The sequence below is a fragment of the Prosopis cineraria genome, unplaced genomic scaffold (genome assembly GCF_029017545.1).
Source record: "Prosopis cineraria cultivar Desert tree isolate PC_DT_omini unplaced genomic scaffold, ASM2901754v1 PC10, whole genome shotgun sequence".
In the NCBI taxonomy this organism is placed as follows: Eukaryota; Viridiplantae; Streptophyta; class Magnoliopsida; order Fabales; family Fabaceae; genus Prosopis; species Prosopis cineraria.
The window spans coordinates 31873716-31898398 of NW_026555341.1; the positions used below are offsets into that span (position 1 = coordinate 31873716).

The 24683-nt window shown below is 27.2% G+C and overlaps 1 protein-coding gene and 1 long non-coding RNA gene across 2 annotated transcripts; both read right to left on the reverse strand.

The window, feature by feature from the left end:
- Nucleotides 1-1603: 1603 nt before the first annotated feature.
- LOC129321775 (uncharacterized) lies at nt 1604-3236 on the reverse strand. Its single transcript, XR_008596097.1, has 3 exons — nt 3076-3236; nt 2344-2409; nt 1604-1795 (listed from the first exon to the last, which is right to left on the reverse strand). It is a non-coding gene; the product is annotated as an uncharacterized LOC129321775 (long non-coding RNA).
- A 14311-nt stretch (nt 3237-17547) lies between these two features.
- On the reverse strand, nt 17548-19612 carry LOC129284343 (protein STRICTOSIDINE SYNTHASE-LIKE 10-like). Its single transcript, XM_054919788.1, has 3 exons — nt 19291-19612; nt 18790-19065; nt 17548-18230 (listed from the first exon to the last, which is right to left on the reverse strand). Exons 1-3 carry the CDS (start codon nt 19563-19565, stop codon nt 17726-17728), a joined length of 1056 nt encoding a protein of 351 aa, XP_054775763.1. The 5' UTR covers nt 19566-19612; the 3' UTR covers nt 17548-17725.
- Between the last annotated feature and the right edge of the window lie 5071 nt (nt 19613-24683).

Consider the following 24683-nt stretch of genomic DNA (forward strand, 5'->3'; position numbering starts at 1 on the left):
ATGGAAGTAAAAATCTTAATCTCCCTTCATTAATATATGAAAAAAAAAAAAAAAAGATCAGTTCAAGGGGATGACACGATGACGACGATGATTATTATTATTTTAATTAAAATTATTATTAGCCTAATTATTAGCAGTCGTTGTTGATGTTGATTTGAGATAGTGTCATTTATGTCTGCAAGCTGGATTTTCAATAAAGCTGCTTGTTTTAATACAAAAAAAAAATTTACACACATAACTCATATTATAAGATCAAATAAATAAATAGTCTATTTTTTTAAAATTTTAAAATAAATTTTTTAATATTTAGTTTATAATTAATTTATAAAATTATCCTTTTAATATCTGCTTTTTCTAAAATATCAGAAAATTCAAAACAAGAAATCTTTGAAATGAGAGAGATGAATATGACAGATCACAGAACAGTATAAGTGAGCCACAGTCATGACCGTAAAAGACAAACGTGAGGTGAGATACATCAACGATACTCAATAGAATAGAGCACGTTGGTTGGCAGGAAAATGGATCTTCATATTTATGATATTTTATTTTATTAGTTTAGGTATTTGACTCTCTATGATAAACTAAAAGTCCAAATTTTTTTGTAAACTATGTTTGATCCATTTTAGACTAATTATTATGTGTTTTATGTGTTACTAATTCGTGATACTACATTATTGATATATTGCTGTATATCACTGATATACTATCATAGATCAATATAACTAGACAATTAGATATAAACTTGTTTATCATTAATATATATATATACACGTATATTAATAATGTAGTATCATATATCAGTAACACAAAAAATACATAATCATTTGTTTAAAATAAATCAATCATAGTCCGCAAAAAATTTAATGTTACTGAGAAATGTGAAGATAGTAAAAAATTGATGATAGATAATAGATTATAGCCTAGTCTTTTACTTCTAGAAATGAAGATTTCTCTTCAATATCTAACATTTTCTTCATAGTATTTCTAGAAAAAACAGAGAGGAAGAGAAAAGAAAAGCTTTGTGATGAAAAAAGGCATCGACAATTTTATATTCAAAGAAAAAAAGGAATGATTCAGAAAAAATAAAGGAAAAATTTAGCCAGTTAAAAATTAGTTACAATAAATATATTATATTTTAATAATAAATTTAATTTGAGGATAAAAAAATAAAATATATCTAATTAATTTTATGAATAGACCATATTTTAAAATATTTAAATTTTTTTTAAGATCATTAATGCTTAATTGACTATTACATTTTTTTTAAATATTACTTTAATCCAAACAAAAGAGAATTGATTAGGCTACAATGTAAGCTGAGGACAGTAACATTTGATCAGCATGTTTTGATGGGCTGGGAATTGTAACACCCTTAAATTTACAAACCGATTTTTCACAAATTATTAATTCAACAAATCATTTTTTTTCTTTTTTTTTCATTAAACCCTTATCATACCCTTATCATGGTAGAAAAATTTCTACCATGATACATCCAAGATAATATACCACAGGTCTTAAAATATCTCAAAAAGCAATTAGAACCATGAGGGACAGACGTGATCCTCATAGCATGTTATTCAAATTAGGTCATGAATCAAAAGGGACAGACATAATCCTCTTGGACATATAAATGCATTTAATAAAAAGGATTAGAGTTTACATGCTCCATAGACAAGATATGTCCTAAGTTGGCACAAGATACATTGTATAATCTAAAATAAGAGGCAACGTAAAAGATGGTGTCTCATACACCATAATTACACCTCTGGTGCTTTCTCGGCCGGATTCGCTCCTGTAAAAATATTAACTACGGGGAATAAGACTTAAAAGTCCCAGTAACCAAAAATTAATATGTAATGATGCATGCGGATGTAACTAATCATGCGATTGCTAAGTGGGCACACAAAACATTTAACCGAACAATATTTTCAAACAAACCGAACAAGTATTTAATTGCATGACTGCACCTTATATCCTCCTTTTACCATGCTCGGACGTCAAATCACCCGGCCAAAGGTGAGTTGGACCAAGCGACACGCCACTCATTGGGTCCAATGAGGGTTTACCACGTGGTAATAATTAACCGAACAGAAATTCCCATTAACACCATATATTAAAATACCCTGACAAGTCATGCATCATTCAAATATCCAAACAGGAATATATCCGAACAATAATATCTCATCATGATAAACAAAGATAAATTTTTAACCCACTTGGCAATAATTTCAAACAAGTATATACAGTATTTATTTTTAATAATTCATAATTTTTTCAAACAACAAAACAACACATAACCATTCACAAACACACTCATCACAACACATTAATAATGGTTACCTTGTGTCTTGAATAACAAGTTCCCCTTCACAACTCCTTTTTCACCACTATCTTTGTCAATATAATCTACATAATTATTTCACAATACTATATATTAATTTTATATTAAAATAAATAACTCTAATTTAAAGAATTAGAAAGTCTCAGATCTATAATCCATATTAATACTAATTTAAGATTTATGCCTCATTTAACTTCCCAAATTCTTTTTTCTAAAATTCTCGTACCCTAATAAACTATTTTTTTTATCCTCAAATCACTTCTAATATCACAATTTCATCCTTCTATATTCTAAAAATTCGTCCAAAAATAAATTAAAAATTTTAAAATTATCCTGAAGCCTCAAATCACCTTTCTATAACCTCAAAAATACCTATTCATACTTAAATAAATATTTAATGATCATAGGTTTATCCCTACATCTCAGATTCCACATAAATTCAACCATATAGATCTAGATTTTAACTCAAAAATTCTTAAACATGAGTTTCAACCTCAAGAAAATATTCTATAATATTTATTATATCCCTAAGAGTTTTAACCTATATTTTTAATCCATCATATCATCAGATTAACTACCCTATAGAAAAATCCTAATCAAAATATTTACTCTATCCTACAAAATAATCATATCACTGGAAAGCTAATATTATTTAAAAAATAACTATAAAATTAATTTTGTAATTAAATAAATTTTTAAATGCTAATCTAAACAGGAAAGTTAGAACATACCTGAAGAAAAAAGAAAATAATCCCCCCTTGCGAGAAAACGCTGAGCAACGTGAGAGGAAGAGAGAAAAATAATATAAAAATAGGATTGTGAGTCCCAAAATTATATTAAAAAAAAACTATAGGTTTGAATTTAATTATTCAAACCTTTGGGCCAAAAATTGCAATTTCTTCTAAATTGCATCTTAGCCTCTCATGCTTCCTAATGCACACACCCCCTCTTTTTTATACATGAAGGCACCTCTTCTCTTCCCTCATCTAATCAATGTGGGACTTAGAAACAATAACCTTCCACCCCCTTTTTTGTTCCTTCTACCTTCTCTCTTTTTTTTAACACACACATAAAAAAAATTATTTATGTATTATATCTTAACTAAATATTGCTTATGTGGTTTTAAATTTAAATTTTTAAATTCATAATTAAATACCTAATCATAATATTATTTCTAAATAACCTCAAATAATATAAATTTCTATTATTATCATTTTTTTTTCCTCAAAACCTAAATTCCACAATTTCTTTATTATATAAAAATCAGGATGTTACAGGAATAATTAATTTTGGAAGCCTTTCTAGAAAATTTATTAAAATACTTTCTATCATTTAAAAGCCAAGTTAAATGCCCTAAACTTGAATTTTTTTTATAAAAATTATATATCAACACCATCTCATTTATTAAAAATCACATTTGAGCTCCTAAATGACGTTATATGAAAAGTAACTCCGAATTTGCTTGCTTCTTATTTTGATTAAATTAATTTTGCTCAAAATCATGCTTATATGTATAACTTAACTCCATTTTACCCAACATTAATCTAAATTAAAATTCATAATTTGAATGAGATGAGCTCAATTTAAGTTGGCCTGAATAAACCCAAACATGAGAAGTTCATATAGGCTCAATTCTAACAAGATTCACAATATTTCTTAAGAGCGTTTCAGTCTTCCATAATTATTTCAAGCGTCCCAAAAGATTTTTTTTATAAGAAGAACCATAATTAATTTTAATATAAAAATTAAAATAAGCTTAAAAAAAATCTAAGATTCGAGCTCATCCAAATAAGTCCAAGAGCCCAATGTTTAAAAATCAAAATTAATATATACTATTTTCAAGATTATTTTAAGATATTTATGGATTAATTAAAAATTATAAGAACATAACAATATGGATCCTTTCAATTTTTTAAGGAAATATGTATAATTTTTTTTTACTCCAAGAAATTATCTATAATAACATATTCAAATACATACATACATGCACACACACACATATATATATAATGCTTCTTAGTACGCAATGTATAGGGCCCATTTGGATCGCCCACCTTTAGCTTTTACTAAGTTTATATAAGATCCATGTTAATAACTTTGGCTTTTGAAGTGTATTTGGATGAGCTCAATTACCTGAATTGTTAGAGATTTTTTCTTTTCTTTTTTTCATTTTTAAGCTTGGTTCAATTTTTATATAAAATTAATCATGGTTCTTATTATAAAAAAAAAACAAAGAAAACCTTCTGGGACCCTTAAAATGATTATGGAAGACTCAAATGCTTTTAAGAAAGATTTTGAATCTTAATGTTTAAAAATCAAAATTAAGATATACTATTTTCAAGATTATTTTATGGATTAATTACAAATTATAAGAACATAATAATATGGATTCTTTTAATTTTTGGAGGAAATATCTATAATTTTTTTATTCAAAGAAATTATCAATTAATAATATAATCAAATATATATAAGGTTTCTCAATACATAATATATAGGGCACGTTTGGAGACACTTTTTACAAGTTGAAAGTTGTTTGGTGTAACACCCTCAAATTTACAAACTAATTTTTTGTAAATTATTAATTCAATAAATTATTTTTTTCATTGAACCCTTATCATACCCTTATCATGGTAGAAAAATTTCTACCATGATACATTTTAGACAAAATACCACAGGTCTTAAAATATCTCAAAAAGTAATTAGAACCATGAGGGACAGACATGATCCTCATAGTATGTTATTCAAATCAAGTCATGAATCAAAATGGACAGACATAATCCTTTTGGACATATAAATGCATTTAATAAAAAGGATTAGAGTTTACATGCTCCATAAAGAAGATATGTCCTAAGTTGGCACAAGATACATTGTATAATCTAAAATAAGAGGCAACGTAAAAGATGATGTCTCATACACCATAATTACACCTCTGGTGCTTTCTCGGCCGGACTCGCTCCTGTAAAAATATTAACCATGAGGAATGAGACTTAAAAGTCTCAGTAACCAAAAATTAATATGTAATGATACATGCGGATGTAACTAATCATGCGATTGCTAAGTGGGCACACAAAACATTTAACCGAACAATATTTTCAAACAAACCGAACAAGTATTTAATTGCATGACTACACCTTATATCCTCCTTTCGCTATGCTCGGATGTCAAATCACCTGGCCAAAGGTGAGTTGGACCAAGCGACACGCCACTCATTGGGTCCAATGATAGCTTACCACGTGATAATAATTAACCAAATAGAAATTTCCATTAACACCATACATTAAAATACCCTGACAAGTCATGCATCATTCAAATATCCAAATAGAAATATATCTGAACAATAATATCTCATCATGATAAATAAAAATAAATTTTTGACCCATTTGGCAATAATTTCAAACGAGTATATAACAGTATTTATTTTTAATAATTCATAATTTTTCCAAACAATAAGTTAACACATAACCATTCACAAACACACTCATCACAACACATTAATAATGGTTACCTTATGTCTTGAATAACAAGTTCCTCTTCACAACTCCTTTTTTACCACTATCTTTGTCAATATAATCTACATAATTATTTCACAATACTATATGTTAATTTTATATTAAAATAAATAACTCTAATTTAAAGAGTTAAAAAATCTTAGATCTATAATCCATATTAACACTAATTTAAGATTTATGCCTCATTTAACTTCCTAAATTCTTTTCTAAAATTCTCATACCCTAATAAACTATTTTTTATCCTTAAATCACTTCTAGTATCACAATTTCATCTTTCTATATTCTAAAAATTCGTCCAAAAATAAATTAAAAATTTTAAAATTATTCTGAAGCCTCAAATCACCTTTCTATAACCTCAAAAATACCTATTCATATTTAAATAAATATTTATAATTAGAGGTTCATCCCTACATCTCAGATTCCACATAAATTCAACCATATAGATCTAGATTTTAACTCAAAAATTCTTAAACATGAGTTTTAACCTCAAAAAATTATTCTATAATATTTATTATATCCCTAAGAGTTTTAATCTATATTTTTAATCCATCATATTATCAGATTAACTATCCTATAGAAAAATTCTAATCAAAATATTTACTCTATTCTACAAAATAATCATATCACTAGAAAGCTAATATTATTTAGAAAATAACTATAAGATTAATTTTGTACTTAAATAATTTTTAAATGCTAATCTAAACAGGAAAGTTGGAGCATACCTGAAGAAAAAAGAAAATAATCCCCCCTTGCGAGAAGACGCCGAGCAACGTGAGAGGAAGAGAAAAAAATAATATAAAAATAGAATTGTGGGTCCCACAATTATATAAAAAAAAACTATAGGTTTGAATTTAATTATTCAAACTCTTGGGCCAAAAGTTATAATTTTTTCTAAATTACATTTTAGCCTCTCATGCTTACTAATGCACACACCCCCTCCTTTTTATATATAAAGGCATCTCTTCTCTTCCCTCATCTAACCAATGTGGGACTTAGAAACAACAACCTTCCACCCATTTTTTTTTGTTCCTTCTACCTTCTCTTTTTTTTTAACACACGCATAAAAAAATTATTTATGTATTATATCTTAACTAAATATTGCTTATGTGGTTTTAAATTTAAATATTTAAATTCATAATTAAATACCTAACCATAATATTATTTTTAAATAACCTCAAATAATATAAATTCCTATTATTATCATTTTTTCCTTAAAATCTAAATTTCATAATTTCTTTATTATATAAAAATTAAGATATTATATTTGGATATAAACTTTGGAATGAAAGCACATTCTAAAAGTAGTTGAAAGTGAATTTTTCAAATAGAACTCATGGTAGCTTTTTAAAAGTGGGTTCTGAAAGTGCATTCAAGTATTAGTGTCATGACCTCCTGTCCAAACGAACCAAACCTCGATGTGTGGGATCATTATTTATTAGTAGTGTTAATTCTCAAAGCAGGGGTGGTGTTGTAGAAGCATGTCTTTAAACGGTGTGAAATTCCTAAATTTTAAGTCAAATAATGAGTTTTTGGGATTCTTTACCACAATTTTTCCTCAAATGCAAGTACTTAAAAATAAAGAAATAAAAATAGAGAAAAATGGGAGGCTTGCATGGTGAGAGAAAGACATGATATTGATAATAATTAAATAGAAATTATAGGAAATGTAAGATAGAAAAACTAAAAGAAAAGCGTTGGAGTGTTGTTATTATTATTATTATTCTACTAGGAGCTAGTACTCTATTGATTGTTAGAGAACTTGTTGCTCCTTGCTAATGTGTGCTGCTTTAAGGGAACTATGATGAATTTGTTGAAAAAGGAAGCATCTGGTTTGGTACTTAAACTAAATTTTGAAGCAATTAAAATGTTTTTGAGTTGATTGAAATTGGAGTTGTTAAAGAGATTCAAGAAAGAGGCTTGTATGTGTGACTTGCTTTCCCTTTTATAGGTAAAAGTGATAGGTTTTTCATGGCTACATGTTTCACTTTCTTTGGGTTATCATCTGCAATTTTTTTAGAATTTCCTTTACTCTTTCTCTTTTTTGAAAAGGTATCTTAATTGACTAAGTCTTCCTTCAACCACCTACTTTCTAGAAGACTTGTGTGGATTTGAGTTAAAATTAAAATTTTAGTCCAAACAATTGGATTTGGAGCCAAATTTAGATTTTAGCACCAACACAAACTTTATATTTTTCTAATCTTATTACTAACACAACAAATTTTATGTTATTTAAAATTTTTATCACATATTTTTCAAACATCATATTTCTAATATACTGCATTTATATAACAAAAATTATCAATTATAAAAATCAATGTCTTTTTTAAATATTGTTTCAAACATTTCTAATATATTGTATTGGTATAACAAAAATTACAAATTATAACAATCAATGTCTTTTTTGTAATAGTACATTTAAAACTATTTTTCATTATATATAATTTAAATAACTTTTAATTTATCAAACTAACTTTTAAAAAAATATCTTCAAATATAAATTTTATTACAATAATTAACTTTCACTAAATTAATTTTTAATAAATTGGCAATGTCTTAAGAAATTCATTAATATTTATTATTTATTATATATATAAAAAGTAGAAATGTCTTGGTATTCAAGTTCAACCCCATTGTTAAAAAAATTGTATTCCCCAAGTCCAACCCTAAATTTTTTACAATTTTATTTAGATTGACCCATTGGATTTAGTGGCCATAAATTTTTTAGTGAATTAAAGGGTTGTGAGTTCAAACCCTCTTTAGTCACCTTGGAGATTTAGTAGTAGCTGACACCAAAGTTCCAACAATTGACAACCTTGTCATTGTAATGAGATTTCAACTATCATCAACAAGAGTGGTGGGAGATTATTTTTTTAAAAAAAAAATATCAAGTGTAGTTTTGTCTTTTCTCAACAAAAATTAATTACATTTATATCTCTTGATCTTGTAAAGAAAATTCAAAAGAAAAAATATATCTGCAAGTTCTTATAGTTTCACTCAATTTTAAATTAAGTCCCTATAGTTTATTTTATTTTAATTAAGCCCTTATATTTTAATCAATTAAATTTTTTAATCCATGAAAGTTAAAGTCCTTAAATATTCCTTAAAAAAAATTAAGAACTTTTATATTTTTATTAAATGATTATAATACTTTGGAATTAATTACATAATTTTTATAACTCTAAATTTATATAATTAGGTTGTCTTCTTAAATATTTTTATACACAAAGAATTTTCATAAAAAATAATAAAATGTAAAAAGTGTATTAAATCATATTTTATTTTTTTAATTTTGGCTAAAAGTATTAAATTAAATTTTCCATTAACATTAAGAATATTTTTTTAATTTAATAATTTATTATTGATTTAAACCTTCAAGTATTAAAATATATAATAGATCAAACTATAAGAGCTTAATTAAAATAAAATAAATTGTGGAGACCTGATTTAAAATTAAGTAAAACTGTAAGAATTTACAAATATATTTTCTCAATTCAAAATTATACCGAAAATCAATATTATATATTAACTCGTCCACCCGGCCCATACTTCCATTTGTATAAACAACACTACAATTTCAAATTAATGCTCAGCCCAAACGTCACTTTGAAGTTGCGCATTTGGATTAACAAAACTAATAAATTACTTTCTTCTAATCAAAATTCAATGTATTTTCACTAAACATTCAGGCAGTGTTTGGACAGTTAAATTTGGATTTAAAATTTTATATTTTAAATTCATGTATTTTAAATTCTTTGTTTAGATTATTTAAATGACAAAGGTTATTACTATTATGTAGTGTGTTGAAGGTACATATAAAAATTTGAAATAACAAAAGTTTAGAAAGAATTATAAATTATAAAGGACTTAATATAAAATTTAGATTTGATTCAAATACAAATCTATATGCATCTAAACCTATTATTAAAGTCTTTCCTTTCTCATCAAACTTCACTCTCACATTTTATAGTATCCAAACATATGGTATGCGAATTATTGTTAAAAAATATTTATATTTTAAATTAGAGGGAGTGCCTTATAAAAAAATTAACATTAATTAAATTTCCTAAATCACAAGTAAATACTAAGAGACAAAGGATTCTTACTATGTAAAAGGCCAAAAGCACCATTTTTACCAACTACTTTGATCACATCATCATTGTTGGTAGCAACACCATAAATTAATTTTAAAAATGATATATCTTGTTTAAATAATATCTTATTAAAACATTAACACTTTAAAATTTAATAATTTTTACCAGTGTAATAGCTAGACATGATAATTCGATAATCACTTGGTAATTGGTCAATGTGGTTGATTAAAATGATATTTTAATATAGGGATGAAATAATATTAATCTCTTAGAATTTATTTATAATTTAAGGGACTTAATTAATGTTAATCTTCTTATAGGGTCATTCAATGTGATTTTGAGGTCTTTTTTTTTTTTTGTAATTTTTAAGGTCAGCTGATAGTCAAACTTAATATTTTTAATTGTAGGACAAAATTACACTATTTTCAAATATTAAAAGGGAATAATGCATCACAAAAAAGTTTAGGATACTAGAGGTTCATGAATAAATAATTAATGTACAAAAATACCATTTAACCATATATTATATCAATTAAAAATTAAAAAAATAATAATAAAATCTCTTTGAATTATGTAAATGACATTTTGATTCCTCAAAATGCCATAATTTTTCTAAAATCTATAGGGACTTTGCTATTATTAAGGAATTAATATAAATGACCAAATTACCGTTAGTTCAAGATTTCAATTGTAGAATTGCAAATTGCTGTTGCATTCTTATAATTTTAAGAAAAAAAGTTGTGAATCTTAGAACAAAATTTGTGAATGATAATTGATATTGAATACACTTGAGGAATATCAAGATTTCAAATGTCAATTTACGAATTGCTGTTGAATTCTTGTAATTTTAAGAAAAAAATTTGTGAATCTTAGAATATAACTTGTGAATGACAATTGATATCTGAACCAAGAATAATTTGATTATTTATATTGACTCCTTAATGACAGAAAAATATCTATAAACTTTATTAGTATTATGATATTTTAAGGAATGAACTTATCATTTATATAATTTAAAAGGATTTTGTTGTCATTTTTTTTAAAAAATTTGCTTGTTTGCAAATTAAAAAGTAGCAGGAATATTTTACTTTCATTTTTTTTCTTTAATGTATTCTTTTTTTCGCTGAAAATGCCTGTAATATATGCTTTTGGAGTTATATAAGATGCTCTCTCCATTTCAAATATAAGACACTTTTAAAAAAAATTTTATCCTAAAATATAAGACACTTTAGATAGATTAAGGTTTCATTAATACACCAATTTCAATATTACTTTTTCTCTATCTATAATTAATTTTCATTCCTTTTTTTAAGATATTAAATTATGTGTATTTTTAAAAGTTTATATTTTTATTTTAAAAAAATAAGGTTGTTAGATATATTTAATGAGATTTATTGGTATATGAAATTTTATCTAAAAGTGTTTTATAATTTTTTAAGAGGGAGGGAGTAATAAGAAATCAATAAGCTAATGATCAAACATTCAACTTAAACAACTGAATAATTTTCCAAACTATTTTCATTTTAACATAGTTTTCTCTTAAATCTCTTGATATAACCACTAGAATTTTTTTATAATTTTGTTGTAATTTACCCTAATATACAAGTTCAGAATTTCATAATTAAGTCCTTAATATTTTTTTTAAAACATCAGTTCACAGTTCACGCACTGCATTAACAGGGATCGTCGCGGAGTCATTATCATCAAGATACAAGAGGAAATGGGCCTTATTTAAGAGTGTCTCATACCCTAATTTTATTTCTTATACAATGTGGTTATTTAACATTTTTAAATAATGCAATCTAGTTTTATTGTTAACAAAAAATTAATTTTAATTATTAATTAATTAAAAAATAATAAAATGATAAAAAATTACATTAAAAATCCAAAAATTAAAAATAAAGATTAAAAAAATTATAGAAAAGGATTTTAAAAATTTATTGAGAACTTTTTTGTAAATTTTGAAATTGTTTTATATTAATTTTTAATTAATTAATAATTAAAATTAGTTTTTATTAATTATAAGTATTAGATTATATTATTTTTAAAAATTAAAAAAAAACATTGTATTAAAAGTATGTTTAGAGTCTCTAGGAATTAATTTATTTTTTTTCCTTATTATTATTACTATTCTTATTATTATGATTAGTTGATGTTGACTTGGGATCGTGTCATTTATGGCTGCAGCCTGCAAGCCGCATTTCCTATGAAGCTGCTAATTTCAATGTATTTAAAGTTATTTAATGCCTGAAAATTGACTAATAATCTAAATAAAGTACTCGAAGCGTAGGACAATAATTTAGCAGAACCTATTCCGTAGGCAAGTTGCCACATGGCAAGTTGAGGACAGCAAGGCACGTTTAGATGGGAGTTGGGGCGGGGACCAATTAAGTTCGGAAGCCCACAGCCTGATTTCTACATAAATTACAAAACTGATTTTTTCTTTTTTTGGCCATACAAAACTGAAATTAAAATGAAGTGAGATCTGTAAATTAAAATTAACATAAGAATATGGGACTATAATGGGATTTATATATTTAAATATTTTTTTAAAAAAATTAGCTGAATAAACTGAAATTTATTATTTTGTTTTGATAATATAAATCAGAAGTTAGTTTAAATATATAATGATAGAAATGACATGAATTTTATGATACATATTTTTATAATAATTTTGGAAGCCCATGGCATGATTTGACCATGAGTTAAGAGACACTGTTCCAATATAAATCCTCATATTTGGGTTTAATGAGTTGTTTAAGTACTGTTAGTTAACAAGTGTCTTGATTATAACTACTCCTCACATTAAAAAATATAAAATATTTTTAAAAAGTTAGATATTAAAAAAATATAAGACATTGTTAGTCTTTCGAAGTGTAATAATTATTTTTTTTTAAAATATCTTTATTGATAAATGACTTTATATTTATTATAAGGTGTTTAATAGGAGTAAATATGAAAAGATAAGATTAATTTAAAAATAAATAATTACTTTATTGAAGGTCATATTCGATTAAAAATGTTATACATCTTTGAAGGAAAAAGTATTAAATTTTTTCAATACTTAAAATTATTAAAATATATTTCTTTTTAAAAGTTCAAAAACATTAATCACGAATAGAATACTCCTTACTTATGTTATTACATCCAAAAATTTGAGATATAACATTCTTTTAATATTATATGATAAAATTTTTAAAATACTTATTAAGTGAGTGTATTTAACCTCCCCTTCTTGGCGCCAATATATACCCACGTGTTAAACACCCACACCCTCGTCAACTTCACTTTGGTGTCTAATGACTTTTTAAAAGTAACGTCACGTGGCGTTACGAGTCCTATTTAAGTATTTAATTTGTCTTTTTTTATTTACTTTTCTTATTTTAATTAATATTTTATACTTTAATTCTTTTTGGCCAAGTACATGAGATGGTGGACGATGAGAAAAATTCTGGTTTTGTGAACTCTTGGGCCTCATTTGGTATGATGGAAAAGTTTTTAATGGAATCGGAATCGGCATCGAAATCGGAATCGGAATCGGAATAGAATTGAGTTTTAAAAGTGTGTTTGGTATGAAGATAGAATTCTAATATAATATTAATTTATATAGGTACTTAAAATAGGAAAAGACTAAATTACCCTTTTTTTTAAATTAAAAAGACCTATCTTATTATAAATGGATAAAAAAAATGAGGATAGGGGGTCCACAAATTGAATTCAAGGGAATTGAAGTAATTCCAGAATCAATATGATGGAATTGAATTCTAGCATTTTTTATGAAATTAGGATTCTTAAGAATTGCAATTCTTGCATACCAATCATGCTTAAATTAGGATTTCATCTTTGATTTCATTTTCACCTTATCAATTCAATGCTACCAAACATGGTTCATTGTTGTTTAGTTTTTCTAGTTGTAATAAAAAAAATTAGCCAACGTTTTTTATACTATGATTAAGACTTAATTTGAAAAAAAAATGATATGTACTCTCTCCATTCAAAAATGTAATGTATTTTTTGAGAAGTTGGATGTTAAAAAATGTAAGACATTTTTAGTCTTTTAAAATATAATTATTATCTTTTTTTAAAGTACCCCTATTAATAATAATTTTACATTTATTATTAAGTGTTTAATATGGGTAAATATAAAAAAATAATGTTAGTTAAAAAGTAAGTAACTACTTTATTGAGGGTAAAATTTAATTAAAAATATCTTATTTTTAAATGGAGGAAGTAATTATTTTATCATAATTATCCTTCAAATTTAAGATATTTCATGTCAATAGTTTACATATACATTTTTATAAATCAATTAAATGTCCATGAGGAAAATCATTGACATTCATTGTGCTGCTTCTAGACAAATGATTAATTTGGATAAATTTTACTTTTTTTTCTTTGCTAATGCTAATGAGGAGTTGAGAGATAAAATATCTTCTGATTTGAATATTTTTTATGTTGACCAACTAAGCAAATATTTTGGTTTACCTGTCATTTAGGATAGTACTAGATTAGCTTCTCTTGTTTTTGTTAGAAATAAGGTGGGGTTGAAGATTTATAATTGGAGATAGAGATTGCCGACCCTTTTGGGGAGGGAGATTTTAATAAAAGCTATTGCTAATACCATACATGTTTATTCAATGGCTTGTTTTTCCTTTCATATTAAAACATGTAAAGAATTGGATAGGTTGATCTTTGAATTTTAGCGGAGCAATGGTGAGGATGGTGGTGGAAAAATTCATTAGAGAAGGTGAAGTTTGTTGACTAAATCTAAGCTTGATGATGGCAAGAGTTTTAGAGACTTCAAAACTTTTAATATTGCTATGTTTGCTAAAATTGCATGGAGATTAGTTAAAAATCCTAATGAATTTTGGTGTAAAATTTTGACAGGTATATACTTTCCTGAATGTGATTTACTTAAAGCAAAGAGAGGGAGAAGACCTTCATGGTGCTAGTGTAGTATATTGGAAGGCTATGATTTGTTGAAAAAAAATTCTGTTTGGAAGATTTGTGATGGTGAAATAGCCAATTTATAGTCAGATGCTTGGATACCAACCTTGAAAGGGATGAGATTGAAAGGAGAGGGGGTTGGAGAGAAGATGAAAAATTAGAAGATGGCCTCTTTCATATACAAAAAATGTTGAAAATTTGATACAATTGTTAATTTAATTTCAGATGAAGAGAAGACTAAAATTCTAAAAATTATAATTCTAACTGGAAATGGTAAGGATAGTTTAATTTGGATATCTTGTCGCAATGAGGCATACTCAGTCAAATTTGGTTATCACATGGCAAAAGTTGAAAATGATTTAAAGAAGGAAGCTAATCATAATGATTTTTTTCGATCTTCTCGCCAATTATGATTAGACATTTTATTTGGAAAGTGTTAAATGGTGTTAATCATGTTAATAATGTGACAGTCTGGTTTATAAAATAATAATATTAGTGCAAGGGAGAAAGCTTTGATTGCTAGTATATGCTGGGAAATTTGGAAATGTAGATGTGCTTGAGTTTTCAATAATGATAGAGTAGATCCTAAAAAGGTTATAGAAAATGCTACTCGGTTAGTAGATGAGTGTAGAAGTTTGAAGATTCATGGGAAGCAAAAGAAACAAGGTGGGAAGAATGTACAAATTAGTAGAATGAGGTGTTGCCAAAAACCTTTAGTTAGTGAAGCAAAAATAAATGTTGATGGTTCTTTTATTAATTCCATGAATGTGTTGGTATTGGAGTTGTTTGTAGGGATAATTTTGGATTTTTTTTGGGTTGTCTTGGCAAGGAGGTGGCTATTGATTCTCCTCTTATGGTTGAGTGTATGGCTGTTTTGGAAGGTCCGAAGGAAGCTCATAAATTTGTAGGTAGAAATGTTGTTATTGAGTTGGATTAAGAAGTGCTGTTTAAAATGCTCATAGATTTGTTAAATTTGGATTATGATTGGCATTATTATGAGTTTGTGTAGGATATATTATCTATCAAAGAATCATGCAAGGATGTTTGGTTCTCTTTGATGGCTTGCCAAGATAATGAAACTACTAATTTTTTAGCAATAATGGACTTTAAGAAGACATGTCCGATGATTTGTTAAAACTTCATCTTCTTTATTTTGTTTTTTGCTTGTTGATTTAATTGCTAATAATATTTTTGCTTTTGTTAATTGTGGGACATAGTGGAACAAAAAAGGCATTGGTTAAGTTGCCTAATTTTGCTTTGTTTTTGTTTCATTGGTTTTATTTTTTTTTTTCTTTTATGAGTTATGTGTTACGTTGTTTGCTTTTTGAGTTGGCTTTGGTTGTTAGTGGTTGTAATATTTTTTCAGTGATTAATAAAATTGGCTCTTCTTTTTAGCCAAAAAAGAATAATAATAATAATAATAATAATAATAATAATAATAATAATAAAATATTACAGCACATGGTTAGTCTTAGGAATCATAACAAGAACCACCCAATTTGTTTTGTTATGTTTTTTTTTTTTTGTTGTGGTAGGAAGAGCCACCCAATTTTAAAGAGTCCAAATCTATCTTAATTCATAAACACAGAATTGGTTGGGCCTTAGCACATCATATGTGACACCGAAAACCAATCTTATAAATTAACCCGACCCACCCGGCCCAGAATCACATGGCTTCTCCTTTCATTTGTATAAATGAAACTAGTTTCCGGTGTAAAAAAAATAAAACTAAGTTCAAATGCACAGCTCTAATGACATTCATTAAAATGCATCAAATTGTATTACCTTTCGTTTCTTGATATAAGGAAAAAAAAAAATCAATCCCTTTGTTTTTGAAACAAATGACATTTTGAAGTTGTGCATTTAGATTAACAAAACTAATAAATTAATAGCTTAAATTTTTTTAATACCAAAATTCAATGTATTTTTACTTTAATACAGATCTCAATGCATCATTTGTTTTAAAATGAAGGGGTAATTCACAATTACCCTCCATTACGTTTAATAAAGGGTTTTTTTTTTTGGGAGTGATTTCACATTTTATAATAGAGAGAGTGTTAGGAGTTTGGTTAAAGTTAAATGCAGGATACATTCAAAAGTTCATAAAAAAAAAAAGGATGCTTTCAAAAGTTTATGCTCCCTCTAGTTAAAAACATAAGATATTTAATCAAATTATACTATAATAAATTACTTAATTATCTTTGCATTGATAACACTTTTTCATATTTGTTATAATTTCAGGATGTCTCACTTATAGGAAAGGATTGAGTGATTTATTTATTAAAGATATTTAAAAAATTTATCAATTATATATTAAAAAATTAAAAATATCTTACATTTTTACACATAAAAAAATTATTTATATTTCTTACAGAGAGTACTCTAAATTTATTGAAAAAAATTAAGATTCCCAATCCCAAGTGAGTTTAGTCTTCCTTGATCTTTGCAATTTTTAAAGCAAAAACATCTCATTGATTATATGGAGTAAAACGTAAGCGAAGGACTAAGGAGTATAACTATATATATATATATATATATATATATATCCCGAGTCCAATTTATATGTGCATTATCATGGTCAAGGGTTATTTCTCTACATAAATCACAGCATTAGAGAATAAAATATTTTAGTCAACAATGAGAGAATCAAAGAACATATTCTTCAAAATCGCACAATCATGTGACTAAAGTTTCATTCATAGTATCACACCGTGAGATGACCCCAACAATAATAATCAAAATTATTATAAAACAATTATTGCTAAAGCCTATTCAAGGCAAACATTTAATAGATTCAAAGCAAGTCCAGACGTATCCTGTATCCTGACATGAAGCTATAACTTAACTACAACAGCATAAGGTTTCACAGCAGACCCAATCCACAACCTCCCATTATGTTCTTCCACTTCACTCACTGACTCAAGTTCTGAACCTCCTCCTCCATCCAAAACTTTCAAAGTCTTTCTCTTCTCATCAAACTTCACTCCCACAGGGTCATCTCCTAAACCTGCATAATTATCTTCATTGTTATCAGATGATGTCCTATTACTGTTCAGACCCACCCAGAAATCTCCGTTTCTGTCTCTCTTGATGTTATCTGGTGGCCTTTCAAGTTTTGTGAAGAGCTCTGAAGTGTAAGTCTTGGAGCCTTTGAGCCAAAACTTGTTTATCTTTCTTAAACTTGTTTCTGCTACCAGAAGGAATGAGCCTTCCTTGTTCAATGCCACACCATTTGCAAATGCCAAGCCTTGGACCAAGATCTCTACTTTCTTACTACTTGGGTCATATTTCAGCAACCTTCCTGTTTTATCTCCTTTTTGGAATATCATTTCAACTTCCCTATCTCAGAGAGGAAACTCATTAGATTAATCATTATTAAGATGATGTGAAAATCCCACAAAGGCGGTGAGTGAAGAGAAACGCCAAAAGCCTTGTCTTTACAACCTTGATGACTCAACTCATCAAATAATCTTGGCTTTTCACTTTCCTCCATTGTTCATGAATACATTAATTCACGTCATTAAGCGGGTAATATTTCATCATCACCAAATAAATCAAGGTTACATTAATCTTGGATAATGTACATGATCCTAATAATTAATAAGATATTAAGATGCATGACCCTAACCGCATATCTTTCTTAGTGAATATAAGTATGATTTTACATATTCTGCAATATTAATGAAGACTTTGTCTGGTGACCACTGCTTTAGATCATATCCTATTATATATGGTTATAATTAATACTAATTTTATTGATACACCTTTATCATAAATTGAACTTTTTTTCTATGTTCATGAGGTCTTAAAAGTCATATTAAGTCTATACTAAAGCTATATCAAACAAAACCAAATATGGATATGAAGTTTCAACGCAAGAGAGGAAGAAGAAGAATACCTTCTCTGATACACAGTGCTGCTTTCTGAGAAATAAACCACACCAGTTTCGTCATCAACATCTAAGCCATTCAAGAATTTGAAGGGAACATCATCAGCAGCAGCAGAAATGGCTAGTTGTTTGGCCACACCACCACTAGGCCCAACCATTAGAAGGCCAAAATATGCATCTGCTATGTAAAGATTGCATGTTTTCTTGTTAAATTTGAGTCCCAGTGGCCTCCCACATGAAGGTTCCTTGTTTGGATCTGTTGACCCATCACATAATTTCCTGTCCCTATAATTCAACGTAATTTGAAAATACCCATTCAGTAAAAGTTAGATAGAAAGAGCTAAGATTTCGAACTTGAAACACATACTTTCACAACAGACAAGCCAGACCCAATATAATTACGTGGTTTCTACATGCAATATGTGTATATACATATCTATGATATACATTACAGATCAGTTTTGAATCAAACTTTATGAATATTTTTACATTTTAAAGCTAAGATCTTGCCTGTTGGGTGAGGTGACAGCAAATTCAACCCATCCTCTGTGACTTCCTTTCCATTTGAGAATTCTACCATCTGATACACCAATGTACGGCCCTTCGCCATTACAGTCAAAAGCGAAGCTTTCAGGGCCAGAAGCGCTTGGCAGTCTGAGTTCAATGGAGTTTTTCAAGCCATCCTTGAAAACCACTTCACCAGAAGCAAAGGCGAAGAAGAAGGTTGCTGCAACTGAGAGTATCAGAGAGAGAAAGGAAAGTGGGGAAGAAGAAGATGGCTTCATTGTTATGTTAATGATGGAGAGATCATCCAGAAAGGAAGCCCATATATATTACTCATTCTTTTTTGCCTGAATGTGTGTGTGTGTGTGTGTGTGTATTATTCATTCACGGCTTGTGACTATGTGTTAATCAAGGATTGGAGCTCAAGTTTTGGGTGTGAATTTTATTTATTAGCCAAAGATTGAAGTTAAAATGATCATGGGTTAATTATAGCGAAATTAATATTGAAATAGATATATCCCCAAGTTTGAAAAGTCAAATGATCTTACGTTGCTCATGAAAGTGATGGGTATATTTGATTAATTAATCAATTATAAAGAAAGGAGAGCGGGATGAATAAAATGTAATATAGTATTATACTTTTACTTAATATTTTTTAAATATGTTTTTTTAATTATATACTGATAATTTACTAATTAATTTGCCCTTATAAGCAATACTATTTTATAAACAAATAAAGAGCAAATTTGACTTTTTATATCTTATTACCATAATGTACAGTTTTATTCTATCATTTTAATTACAGAACGGTTCATGTATAATACACTATAAAAGGCATGTGAAATACTAATTGATTTCTTGCACACCAAACATTACATCTAGAAGATAGGGAAAAAATTCCATCTTTTTTTTATCATAACAAACTGGCTATAAATATTTGCAAAGACTTGTGGGTAGTTGAAATAAAATTTTATGTTCAATGCTTATGACTTGATGATCTTGATTGACTATTTTAATGATGATCAATTAAATATTTTAACTAAACTATAGGATATTTTTTAACAGGACAACTAACTAATTCATTGGTTCAAATTATAACGTGTTATGTAAGAGTATCTAATATATAACTTCAATTTTATTCCTACTTTTAATAGTGACCATGTAAATTGTGGGTGGATTTTTATAATTTAGCTTTTTCACCCCTTTTATAGCTAGGAATAAAATTGAAATCTTATTAAGTAAATGAAAAAAATTACCTTTTAAATTTTATGTCCAGTAGTATCATAGACTCTTAATTTATTTATTATATAAACTATTTTTTAATTTTAAAAATAATACAATTTAACCTTTGTAATGAATAAAAATTAATTTTGAACACTAATTAATTAAAAAATAACAAAAAAGGATCAAAAAGTTATAATAAAGGACCTAAAAATAATATATAAAGACCCAAAAAATTATAAGAAAGACAATTTTTTGTAATTTTTTATTTTTTTAATTATTTTTAATCAATTAATTGTTAAAATTAACTTTTATTAATTGTAAGGATTAAATTATACAATAAATAAATATAAGTTCTATGCTATTGTTAGATTTAAAATTCAAGGGATGATTTGCTGATTCACTCATCCTTTTATGATACTTTTTGACCAATTTAATTATGTAACTTCTTTTAAGATATATCAAAATGTTGAAACACCTTGTAAAACAAAGACTTTTAGTTAGGGTTGAAATATGTGTTTTAGACTTTTAGTTAAAAAAAAATTACATTTAAAATAAAGGGAGTGCCAATTTTCGAGCCAAACCATGCCACGATCCTTCCACATGTCAGTTGATGATTTAAGTATGTACAAGTACATAGAGTTGTGCGCAGTTGACTTTTAAAATTCTTTGTTAAATGCTGCCAAGTACCGACCAAGTGATTTTGTTGACTATATTTTAACGATAAATATTTATATATTTTAATTAATGATATTTTTAAAATTTGTTAACTAAATTATTACTCATTGGGCTCTTCAATGCATGGAGCACCCAACATTACACATTTATATATATCATTTTTTTATTGCGTATAGGTTTCTTTCTATTTTAAATAATTATATTTGAATATTCATATTCATTTTACATGATTGTAAAAAAATAGTGGACGTAATATTTTCTTTGACATGAAAAAGATGAGATTTTTTTTATAATCGGTTTTCTTGTATATAAAAAAAAAAGATGCAGGTTTGACAAAAAAAAATTTAATGCACGCTTTTGTTTAAAGTTAACAATATATAATCAACACTCAAATTATCATCATCACACACTTTGAAATTTATGCAGATCCATTTTCGACCCTTTGCTTTTGATTATTTAAGATTCGGTCAACTTCTGATCCAAAAAAAAAAAAATGATCTGGTCAACTTTTTCCCAACCTATAACCTTATTTAGTAATTATATCTCTCCTTTTTTTTTTAATCTTTCATATTTCTTTCTTTTAATAATTTAATTTTTCTCACATCCTGTCTCTCGTGAGGGAGTTGGCTTTCCACTATTGCAGTGGAGGAAACACTACAAATTTAAACCTTTAAATTAAATTTAATAATTTTTAAAAGTATCTATTAATATGTATCATTAAACATTTAATCTAAATTGTGAACACCGTATTTTGTCCGGATATTTTTTAAATTTAATAATAAATAACAAAAAAAATATAAAAATACAAAATAAAATTTAATCCTTTTTTAGGATTATATTTAAAAAAACTAATTTTAACAAAATAAAAAAATCTTGTTTAAATCTTTTAAAATCTCTCTTAAATTATCCCAACCATTTAAAGATATTAGAAATCAATTTTTTTAGACTTAAATATTTTTAAATTTCTCTCCTTAAATCTTTTTGTTCTCTATTTAAATATATATATATATATATATATTAAAATTAAATTTTTCTTTCTCTCCTTTAATCTAATTAAAAAAAAAGAAGCATTAAAAAGAATGGCAAAAAATGCTGGTCATGCACGTATAAAGAGAGTAGCTGGAAAACAACTTTCAGCCAGGCGTAAAAGCTTCACAAAGTAAGCACAAATAGTCACAAAATGCCAGAAAGAAAAAAACAAGATCAAACTTGCGTGCACAGTGAACACACGAAACCAGAGCCACAACACAGAGGAGAATGCATGAAACACAGTCAGAAACAGCAGGCAACCAACATACGTACACACTTTCAGCAGAGCAGAAAAGAAACCAGACGCGAAGAGAACATACTCGAACTAAATGCAGAAGCAAAAAGCAAAAAGAAACAAAGCTAGACACATGAAACATAGAAGCCGAAACCGACACGCCAGCTGATACACATGAAAAAAACAAGAAAGACAAACGCATGCAGAAAAAGAAATGCATGCACGTACAAGGAAGCAAAGAAAAACAGAGCTGGAGATACACGCATGCGGATGGTAGTAGAAAAGAAGGGAAATCGAGAAAAACACAACAAAAAAAGAGGCGAAGAAAAGTGCACGAAAAAAAAATGAATAGAGGGAGCATAAAAGAGAGTATAAAAATGTAGATTAGGCTGGACGAAAAGGGAGGAGGAAAAATAGAGCATAAGAGATGGATCCAAGACGGAGAGAAAGAGAGAGAACCGAGGAAGGAGACTGATCTAAAACTGGAAAAAGAGAGAGCCAAGGACGATAGGGAGGAGGAAGACTGAGGAAGAGAAGAAAATACAGAGAAGAAGGAGAGAAAAAAACGATGAGAAAATGCCAGAAAACTAGAGAGAGTAGTGATCGAATGTAGGAAATGGGAGAAGCTTGAATAGAGGTGAAGAAGAAAAAAGAGTGAGGACGAGAAACTGGAAGGAGAACACAGATAGCCTTCAACACAAGAGGAAGATCTAGAGAGAGAAAGCAAAAAAACAGAGGAGAGATGAAAGAAAAAAGAGACAGCAGAAACGCGAGTCGGAGGCGAGTCTGAGAAAGAAAAAAGGAGAATAGAAACAAATCATAAAAGAGGGAGAGTGAGGGAGAAAGAGGATAGCAATGGAGTACTCTGATGTGAAGGTGTTCAGATATGCATTAACATTCAAACATATGAGCAAAAGGACGAAGAGGTTAACAACATACTCATAGAAAAGAAGAAAACATAGAAACAGAGCATGCATGTGCACGTGGGTACAAACGAGATTATCTTCTTCTTCTTGCCTCCGTTACATCGGTTCGGCTGCCAGCAATACACAAGTTCTAATTCAGTCCATCAGTTAGAGGAAGTGATATGGCTTTGAAGCACATCTTGAAGGAGCTCAAGGACTTGTAGAAAGATCCATGGACTTCGTTCTGCACAGGTTCTAATACAGGTTTTTTATAACTTCATGCAACCTTATATTATATCATTTCCTAACCTCAATGTATGCATAGCTTATTATAAAGTACAGTAGTTGAAGGTGATAGATATATCTTTAAAGATTTGATTTTGGTTGCCTATAATTAAAAATTAAACATACTTTTACAAGTTAGATTTTATTAAGCTAAAAATCTTGATTACATAATGAATGTGTTTTTGAATAACCCATATCAAAAAAATTTATCATAATAAAAAAAATTAAATCCTCACAAAATGATCCTCTATCGTGAAAATCAATAAGATTTCGTAGGTATGAGGACAGTTTTGTAGGTATTTATATGAGTTTCAAAGGCCTATTATTAAAGTTAATTCTCTCTTTATACTAAATATTTAAATCTCATGTGAGATTTCAAGAATCTTTGTAAAGACTTAAATTAATCACATTATCGTGTAGGATGATAAATCTTCACAGATATCGTGATTCACAATTTATATGGTAAATAAATTAATAAATTTTGTAAATAAAATAAAAAAAACGTTTTTATAATTTTAATTAATTAAATTAATCAATTTAAATTATAATTATGTTTACCCATTATATTTTTTGGTCATGTGAGATTTTTGAAACTCCGTAGGCCTTTAAGATAATCATACTACCGCATGAATCAATAAAGCTTCGCAGGTATAACGATTAAGATTTTTATATTAAAAAATATGTGTTATATAATTACACATTAAAATATATTCAAAGTGAATATTATTTAATTTTTTTATCGTATGAGACTTTGAATCTCTATAGATATTCAGGATAATCTCGTGTCATGTGAATCAATAAGATTTTGCAGATATGAGAGCAAAACTTATATATTAAAATTAACTCTCCTTTTATAATTTAAATTAATAATTTATTTAAGTCTCATGTAAGATTTTAAGAATATTTGTAGAGACTTAAATTAATCACATTATCATGTGAGATAATAAGTCCTCGCAGATATAGTGGTTCTCAATATATATAATACATGATATTTGTAATGTTAGCTCTTATCATCACTAAATGAGTTACTAAATAAGATTATGTGC

Excerpts from the sequence above, each read along its gene's own strand:
- LOC129284343 (XM_054919788.1), bottom strand. The coding sequence starts at position 19,565 with ATGAAGCCATCTTCTTCTTCCCCACTTTCCTTTCTCTCTCTGATACTC. Across the intron at positions 19,066-19,290 it reads GCTGTCACCTCACCCAACAG|GGACAGGAAATTATGTGATG; the intron begins GCAAGATCTTAG and ends GTTGAATTATAG. Across the intron at positions 18,231-18,789 it reads AGCACTGTGTATCAGAGAAG|GGAAGTTGAAATGATATTCC; the intron begins GTATTCTTCTTC and ends TCTCTGAGATAG.